Source organism: Elephantulus edwardii, unplaced genomic scaffold, assembly GCF_000299155.1.
Source record: "Elephantulus edwardii isolate Elephantulus edwardi_28Jun2011 unplaced genomic scaffold, EleEdw1.0 scaffold00010, whole genome shotgun sequence".
Taxonomy (NCBI): Eukaryota; Metazoa; Chordata; class Mammalia; order Macroscelidea; family Macroscelididae; genus Elephantulus; species Elephantulus edwardii.
Genome location: NW_006399760.1, coordinates 33,152,983 through 33,162,885, shown reverse-complemented (window position 1 = coordinate 33,162,885; position 9,903 = coordinate 33,152,983). Strand labels below are relative to the sequence as shown.

At 38.4% G+C, this 9,903-nt stretch overlaps 1 protein-coding gene across 1 annotated transcript in view; it reads right to left on the bottom strand.

Annotated features, from left to right (window-relative positions):
* The window catches only part of LOC102864515 (death-associated protein-like 1-like), a 43,958-nt gene that overhangs the window by 20,360 nt on the left and 13,695 nt on the right, over positions 1-9,903 (bottom strand). The window contains exon 2 of the mRNA XM_006880799.1: positions 800-887. Within this exon, the coding sequence (XP_006880861.1) occupies positions 800-887 (88 nt within the window). The remainder of the gene's footprint in view (positions 1-799; positions 888-9,903) is intronic.

Below are 9,903 nucleotides of genomic sequence, written 5' to 3'. Positions count from 1 at the left end.
CCCAAAATCTCTGTAAATGTTTATGAAAATTAATAAAATATAATTATAGAAAAAAAAACCCTATCTTAAAATTAATAGTCTCCGTATTTTCCTTATTGAAGTGGTTGGACCAAATAATTCTGTTTCCGAAAGCACTCACTTTCCTTGAATAGCACATATAGTGGCTGGACATTTTAGGGAGGGATCGAGCCATGCTAAGCCCTTCTCAGTGCAGTGCGTCAAGGTTATGGCCAAAGGACCAGGGAGAAACCAGCTCCCCTGTGTCCCTCTGCACTTTCTGCTCTGCCAAATATAGTGGCCATTAGTTTCTAAATAATTGAGTGATGAAAACAGAAAAAGACATTTATTTTTAATTCAGGAAATTTGCTTTGCAGAAAGCCTATTATAAAAACAGGGCAAGCCTAGGGACTATATTTTAAAGTCGGATCTGAAAATAGACTATAAGAGTGTAAGTCAATTTTGGATGCATCTGGAACCTTTATTTCAGGTGGGGGCAGAGGGACAGCATCAGAGAGGAGGAAGATGGTGGGGGTGAGGGTGGAGATGTCGTGAGAGAGTCATTCAGCCTGTAAGGAGAGTGTCCTTTCCACCTTCAGGCCCTGTCACCGCTGATCATTACCCCACCGCGCTCACTACCGGCTGTCTCCAACCCCCCGTGACTACCATCTCTCTTTTTGCCTAGCACATGCATTGCAAATCTTGGTTAGAACTAAAATAGGAAGGCCTCTCTCTGACTTCTGCAAACAGCCACTGAAACTCCTAAGGTGAACAAGGAGAGAAGAAATTAAGCTGTTCCTACCTTGCTTTCTCTAATCCTGTTTTTTTGGTATGTCTCTCCAAGACTCCGATTTCTTGTTTTTTTGAAATTCGCATTCCTCCAGCTTTAACTGTAAACACATAAGAATTAATACAACAGACATTGCTAGAAGAGCAAGAGAAGGCTTGCTTGGTTATGCAAGAAATGAGCTTGGATTGGAAAACCATTTTAGAACTTATTTTTTTAAAAAGCTGCTTGTAAACTTTTAGCTAAGCCAACACAGTAAAAATGTTTCCTGAAACAGTAATAAAAGGAGCAGTGTTTTAAGGCAGACAATGAATAGGAAACGCTGAAACCTATTTTACACTTCCGTGTAACTTGAGAATTTGAGAGTGGCATGTAGTCTTGTGTGGAAAGGACCAACTTTTACGTACCCCATTTGCTACCACCGTAGAATTGTTCTATATGGTGGGTTTTGGGTTTTTTCCCCACTGCAATCTTCACTACAGCAATTCACCACCCTTTTCTTCCGTGGTACCACTGGATGTGTTTGAACAACTAATCTTTTGGTCCCCAGCCAAGCACAAACCATTTACATTATTACCTATGGACCTCAAGAAGGGGCATAGTGACGCCCAGAAAGGAGCAGAAAGGCAATATGTAGTGTATTCATGGTTTGATTTTATACTCAAACTTCTTGCCATTGAGTCAGAATGGGCTCATAGCTCGGCCTCCCGTGGATTATCAGGCTGTAAATCATGCAGGAGATTGCTCATCTTTCTCCCACTGTTGGATTTTAACCTCAAGCAAAGCGCCGACTTCAGCAGTCCAACTATGGACTATATATGTGCCACCAGATTTCCGTAAGGTTTTGATTAGATATTGGAATAAGTTAATGACATTAATCAACTGTAATTGATGTAAAAATACAATGCACAGGAAAAAATTATATATTTATGAGAACTTTAGAATGTAAAAGTTTTTTAAAAGTGTACTTAAAAGCCTATAGGTGGTCTAAGGTCTAGTGACCTAGGGGCAAGAAGCTGCGCTACAATCCCGAAGGCTCGCAGTTCGAGGCCATTAGCTGCTCCTTGGGAGAAGGATGAATAATCTCCTCCTGTGTGATTATCTGCCTCTGAAAACCCACTGGAGGGTCAGCTATGGGTCCGTTCGGACTCTACAGTACACTATAACAACAACAACAACAAACAACGGTGGTCTAGTCATAAGGAGCTGTGTTGCAATCTCAAAGACACTCAGTTTGTATCCACCAGCTTTTCTGTGAGAGAAGGATGGCTAGTCTCTTCCTGTTTCATTAACCGCCTCTGAAAACCTATTGGACGGTTAGCTCTGGGTGGGTTCTGATTCGACAGTACACAACAAAAATAACAACAACATAGGTAAAAATAAGAGAGATAAAATAAAATATTTAAAAATAAAACAAAATTAAAATACATTTCAAAACTTGTCAAAAATCGTCAAAAATGACGTTGAGCAAGGTTTGGCATTTTAAAAGGCAATTCAATATTATAGAAACAAATTTCTGCCAACCAAGGGTGGGCGAAAGGCAGACCAAACCTTGGTTTTGGTGGTGAGGGGAAAAGAACAGATTCCCTCAGGCATTTTACTGAAAAAATATCTGTTGTTATCTAACCAATTACTTTCTACATGATAGCAGATGACAATTATTATGTGACTCTCCTATTTTCCAACAAGATTAAAATTTGTGCATAGCTTGCAGGTTTTTTTGGTTGTTGTTCTCAGTCAAAGCTTTCAAAGCCACCTCCTGGGAGAGATCAGCCAGTAGTTAGGATGCACATTAATAACAGACATTTAATTCAGCAGAGAAAAATAAATGTCTACTCCCCTCCTGGAACATCCCCACCTTCCATTCCAGACTTGAAACTTCAGAGGTTGGCCAAACCCAAATGTTCTAAATAGTAATTAAACTACATTAATAATCCTGCCATTCAAGAGATCAATTAGTGTTAATTAGGCTACAGATGACCTAACAGCAATTGAAGTGTTTAACAACGTCAGATGAAATCAGTTTTTGAAAAGGAAAACTCATTTCAGATCCTAAGTCCAATCAAAATTATTTTCCCTCTCAGGAAATTTGCACATTTAAGACTTGATGAGCTCAAATGAGAAAACGCTAAACGGATGTTGATTTGATTGAACCTGTTAATTCTTTTTATGGTTATGTCAGATTGGCAAGTTTATAAAAACACCTCTAATAAAGTGAAAAAGAAGAAAACCCTCTGTTTCTCAAAGCCCTTTTAAATTGACCACATCATTGTTCTTTTAAAAATATGAGTTAATTTGTTTTTACAAATTGTTTTGTACATATACATATACATATACATATACATATACATATACATATACATATTGTTATATATGTATATATGTCCATACAGTAAACAACAATGTGTGTGTGTGTGTGTGTGTGTGTGTGTGTGTGTGTGTGTGTGTGTGTAATCACTCAAAAAGAGCCCTGGTCATCTAAGGAGTTGAGCTGTCAACCCAAAGGCATTACATTCGAATTCATGAGCTTCTCTGCAGAACATGGAAAAAATCTCTTCCCATGCAGTTTACTACCTGTTTTCGCCTGCTGTGAGATTTCTCCAACTGGACCTCACCTAATAACAGCAAACAAAAGCAATGGTACACATGTCTATAGTCCTCCTTTCACCTTTGTTTCCTAGAGCCTCAGTTCACTCCCTTGATACCACAACTGTTAAAAGTTCTTATGTCTCCATCCATAGATAGTCAAAGCATATACAATATTTTTTTTAAAAAATGGGAGCCTAAGAAACACCTTGCTACTTTTTCACTTAGCTAATATCTTGGAGATAGATTTTTTTTTTTTTACCATGTGCTTTAAAATGAAATTCTATGGACTGAGGCTCAATGTCAAGAAGACAAAGATTCTCACCACTGGACCAATTGGCAGCATCAGGATGGATGGCGAAGAGATTGAGAGGATGGATGGCGAAGAGATTGAGATTGTTCACAGCTTCAGTTTGCTTGGCTCCACAGTCAACACTCTTGGCACCAACAGTCAGGAAATCAAAAAGCATATCGCGATGGGAAAGTCTGCTGTTAGGGACCTCTCTAAAGTACTCAGGAGCAACGGTGTCTCTCTGGAGACTAAGGTGCGCCTGATACAGGCCATGGTCTTTGCAATTGCTTGTTATGCATCAGAGAGTTGGACAATGACTAGAAAGGACAGAAGGAGAATTGATGCTTTTGAGCTGTGGTGCTGGAGAAGAGTACTGAATGTACCATGGACTGCCAGGAAAACAAACAGATTCATCTTGGAGAGGATTAAACCAAGCTACTCCTTGGAGGCAAGGATTCTGGGGCTTCGTCTGACATACTTTGGACATGTTGTCAGGAGGGACGGGTCCTTGGAGAGGGACATCATGCTTGGGAGGGTGGAGGAACAGCGCAGGAGGGGAAGACCCTCTATGAGATGGATTGATTCAGTGACTGGGGTAATCAGGATGGCTGTGTCAGAGGCAGTGCGGTTGGCGCAGGATAGAGCAGGGTTTAGGGCTGTTGTGCATAGGGTCGGTATGAGTCGCAAACGACTCGACGGCACAGAACCACAACAACAATGTAGATAGTCTATTTTTACTTAACCTCTACTAGGGAGCTGTGGTGGCCTAGTGGTTAAGAAGTTGTGTTGCCAATCCAAAGGCAGGCAGTTTGAATTCAACAGCTGCTCTGCAGAAGAAAGATGAGTAATCACTTCCTGTGTGATTTACAGTCTCTGAAAACCCTCTGGAGGCTCAGCTATGAGTCCGTTCTGGCTTGATAATAATGAAGGAGAGTGCCCCAGTTTTGAACATTTCCAATATTACTAATCTTTAGCTATCACAAACAGTTTGCTGGAAGGAATAGTCATTTATATACATAAAATTTTACCTTTGTGTGGGTTCATTAGCGGCATAAATTTTTAGATGTAAACTTTCTGATTCTTGAGAATATGGGCATCTGGAATTTTGCTGAACTTTGTCCAATGATTTTTTGCAGATCTTGACCCAGTGTACATTCTCCATGACCATCAATGATGATAGTAGGGAGCTATGGTGGTCTAATGCTAAGAAACTGCACTGTAGTCCCCAAAGGCATGCAGTTCAAATCCACCAACTGCTCCATGGCAAAAAGATGGGACATTTTCTCTAGTGTAAAAACCCATCGGAGGATAAGCTATGGGTCTGTTCTGACTCAATGGCAAACTACAACAACAACAACATAATGACCATCAGTATTTCTCATACCCCTGTGTGATCTATAACACATTAGGGTTGATCTACTAATAAGCAAAACCAATGGGGTCTTGTTTTAGTTTGCTTTTCCCACATGTAGTGAAATCATTGAACCTGTTTATGTATGTTTAAATAGTCATTCCTGTATTCTATAACTTTTCAAATGCTTTCTCTGTCTCACCTACTAGATTGCTGTCTTCTTTTTTCCTTCTAATTTATAGGCTTGCTTGGCTTTGATATGGACTGTAAATTAAAATATAAACAAAAGATTTTTCCAGTTACTGATTTTTTACTAGTGTCCCTGAACATTGCAGATAGTTAACTGTTACCTAAAAGGGCGAAGGTTTGAATCCACCCAGAGGCACCTCAGAAGAAAGGTCTGGAAATCTTTCAAAATTTTGAAAACCCTGTGTAGCAGCATTCTACTGTACACACATGGAATTTCACTGCATTGGAACAATCTTGATGGCCAATGGTGGCAGTAGTGGGTGTTAAACTTTATTAATACTGTTTTTGTGGTGGGGAAATCTGTTATTTTTATGTGAGCATATTAATATTTTATTACTTCTTAGTATTATATTACAAATTACTAAGGAACCGATCACTCATATTTTATAAACATTATTCCATATTTTCTTCTTTTTAGATTTTTCTAGATTTTATTTTTATATTATTAAAAAGAGTTGCATTTGCAACAATGAATGACTGGAAACCCTAAGTCTCTGTAAATTTCATTAAAATTAATTTAAAAAAGGAAAAAAATATAAAAAGAATTGTATTGCCAACCCAAAGGCATGCAGTTTAAATCCACCAGTGGCTCTGTGGGAGAAAGATGAGCAATCTTCTCCTATGTGATTTACTGCCTCTGAAGACCCACTGGAGGGCCAGCTATGCGTCAGTTCTGACTTCATGACATATAACAAAAGCCACAACAAAATATTTGATTATAAACTTTAATCCTTGAATTTTCTAGTAGTTATTTTGTGTGAGTCATGAGGAAAGATATAATATTTTTAAAAGATTATTTAAATAATATTGGAACACATACATACCATGAACACATGACTGTGTATTTCTACATTTAGATTTCCATTTAGTTGCTGGTTCATATGCAATTATAACATCATTTGATTTATTACAGCATTATTATCTATCACAATCTATTCCATCTGAATGTCAAGATTATTTTAAGAATAGGTTTGAAGCATTGAACACCAATGATTAAAGACCCAATGAGTTAAGGGATGACATGAAGGATATTATTCATGAAGAAAGAAAAAGGTAATTACAAATACAGAGGAGGAAGAAAAATCCAAAATAGATGTCAGAAGAGATTCTAAAAATTGCATTAGAGTTTAGAGAATCCAAAACAATGAGAAAATACGTCGAAGTAAAAGAACCGAGCAGAAGTTTTCAAAGGGCAGCTTGAGAAGACAAAGCAAAAGTAATATAATGTATAAATAAAAAGATAATGTAATTATAATGTATTATTCAAATTAATGTATTATATAATGTATAAAGTAGTAGAATGTATAGAGAGTTGGAATTGGAGAATAAAAAGGGAAGAACCAGCTCTGCATTTCTCAAGCTGAGAGAACTGAAAAACAAATTTAAACCTCAAGTTGCAATATTGAAGAATACTATGGGCAATATATTGAATGATCCAGAAAGCATCAAAAGAAAATGAAGGGTTTATACAGTCACTGTACTAAAAAGAACTGATTTACACTGAAAAATTTCAGGAAGTACCGTATGAGCAGGAACCAATGGTAATGAAGGAGGAAGTTGAAGCTACATTGGAGGAACTGGCAAAAAATAAGGCCCCAGGAATCAAGGGGATACTGATTGACTTGTTTCAATTAACTGAACTTTGCCAATTAACAGATGCAGTCCTGAAAGTGCTTGCTAATCTATGTCAGGAAGTTTGGAGGACAGCTGTCTGGCCAAAGGATTGGAAGAAGTCCATACTGTTTCCGTTCCCATTCCCAAGAAAGATGATCCAACAGAGTGCGGAAACTATAGAATAATATCCTAATACAAGCAAAATAGTACTAAAGATCATTCATAAATGGCTAAAACAGTTAATAGATAGGGAACTGCCAGAAGTTCAAGTAGGATTTCAAAGATGCTATGGCACTGTTAGTGTCAGATGGATCCTGGCTGAAAGTAAAGAATATCAGAAGAATGTCTATTTGTGCTTTATTGACTATGCAAAGGCATTTGACTGTGTTTATCATAACAAGTTACAGCTGAAATTGAGAAGAATGGGAACCTCAGAGCACTTAATTTTGCTCATGAAAAACCTATACCTAGACCATGAAGCTGGACTGTATGAAGAGAAATGTGGCATCAGGATTGGAGGAAGACTCATCAATAACCTGTATTATACAGATGACACAACCTTGCTAGCTGAAAGTGAGGAGGACTTGAAGCACTTGTGGCAGATCAAAGAATGTTGTTTGTTGTTGTTGTTATGTGTTGTCTAGTGCCTGCTACCCATAATAATTAACTACAGTTCAGTGACTCTGAACCCTGCCCTGTCTTAAGCCAGTCTCATTAACACTGATACACCAACCCCCAGTGCCCTAGTTATTTTATCAGTTCATCTCATAGGGGGGTCTTCCTCTTCTGCATCCTCTACCCTTCTGAACATGATATCCTTCCCCCTGGACCAGTCTCTCATGGCCATGTGCTCAAAGAATGTGAGACAGAGCTTCAAAATCCTAGCCTCCAAAGAGAAACTTGATTTCAGCCTTCAACATGGATTGCATCTCAATGTCAGGAAAACAAAGATTCTTACCACTGGACCTACATGCATCATTGTGATAGATGGAGAAAAGATTGAAATTGTCAACAACTTCATGTTACTTGGATCTACAAATAACACCTTTGGTACCAACAGTCAGGAAATCAGGAGACATAATGCACTGGGAAGGTCTGCAGTTAGAACCTCTCCAAATTATTGAGGAGTAATGATGTCAGTTTGAGGACTAAAGTGAGTCTCACTCAGGCCAAAGTCTTTCTGATGACTTGCTTTGCTGGACAATGAATTAGGATGACAGAAGAGTTGGTTCTTTCAAGATGTGGTGTTGGAGAAGAGTACTGAACATTGCATCGACTGCCAAAAGAACAAACAAATATGTCTTGGACAGGGTGCAGCCAGAGTGCTCTTTGGAGACAAAGATGAAGCTTACACTTCATCTACTTTGGGCATATTGCTAGGAGGGTCTATTGCTTGAATAGAGACATGATGCTGAGAAAGGTAGAGGGTTAGTGAAGGAGAGGAAGATCTTCGACCAAGTGTATTGACACGGTGACTGATACAATGGGCTCTGATGTGTTTGAAACTGTGAAGAGTTTAGTTTGTCAATTCTATATTTTAAAACGTCTCCTTGGTATTTTTAATGGTCTTATTTTTAGTTTATATGTTTTCTAAGGAAAATTGATAGCTTTCTGTTGCTGATGGTTTCCAATATAAGATATGATAGTCTTTTTAATTCTTCACATTTCTTTTTGGATAATTCAACAACTTGTTCATATAAACCTCACACATTTCTTACTAAGGTTATTTTTAAAACATTTTATCTTATATTTTGTGTATAATATAATAAATGAGGTCTATTCTTTCACTGTCTGTTTAAAAGGTTATTGCTTGTGTTATAGTGTGATTTATTTTATAACTAGAACTTACTACGATTTTATTGTGCATAATAGCTTTGATTGATTCTCTTGGGTTTTCGAGATTAAAAAAATAATATAAAGATTTCTACAAATAAAGATAATGCTGCCTCCTCCAGAATAACTTTAAATAGTAGTGATTATGGATATTTTTGTCTTCCTGATTTAAAAAAATTTTATTATATTTTGTGTGTGTACCATCAAATCAGGCTTGACTGGTACAGGAGGAGATTGTCCCTCCTTCTCCAGCAGAGAATCTGGTGGATTTGAACTTTGTGCCTCTGGGATTGCAGTGCAGCTTCTTGCCACTAGGCCACCAGAGTTCCCTTTGTCTTCCTGATTTTTATAACATTATTTTTAGTGTTTCCTTATTAAGCATGATGGTTACTTTGGAGGCTACAGTTTTCATATGCATCTCTCTCTCTCTCTCTTGCTGTATTGTGTACTGTCAAGTTGGAACCGACCTATGTTGGATTTTCAGAGGTAGTTAATTGCATGGGGGAGATTGTCCATTCTTCTTTTGAGAAGCAGCTGGTGGCCTCAAACCATCTGCCTTCAGGATTACAGTGCAGCTCCTTTCCACTAGGCCACCAGAGTGTGTGTGTGTGTGTGTATGTGTATACATCTACTTCCACAGCAGCTTGTCTCTGGAAACCCTATGAATCTGGAGAAAGGACTAAAGTCATACAGGAAGTGTACAGGACTTCGTTCATAAGGTCACTATGAGTCGCCTGTGACCCAACGGCACTTAACAACATTACCACCACCAACAGCATAGAGAAAGAGAGAACGAGCAGTTGGCCTAGCAGACAGAAAGTCATGCTCTCAAAGCCAAAGGTGGGTGACTCAAATCCGCAGCCCTCAGGCCTGCCTTTAATTGTTTTTGGTGAAACATTCTTCTAGGACATGTAACCCTGGTATGTCCACCTGCTGTACAGAGGTAATTCGTGGTTGCTGTGAAGCTGAAATACTGTTGCCCATGGTAACATGTAATTCATGGAAGCTCCCGATTAAAATAAGCTTGGAAGCAGGAGTGGCATCCACTTCCACAGTAGCTTGCCTCTGGAAACCCTATGAACTGGGAGAGAGGAGGAAAGTCATACAGGAAGTGTCCAGGACTTCGTTCATAGGGTCACTATGAACCTGTGACTTGACAGCACTTATCAGCACCATACAAATCATATATAATAT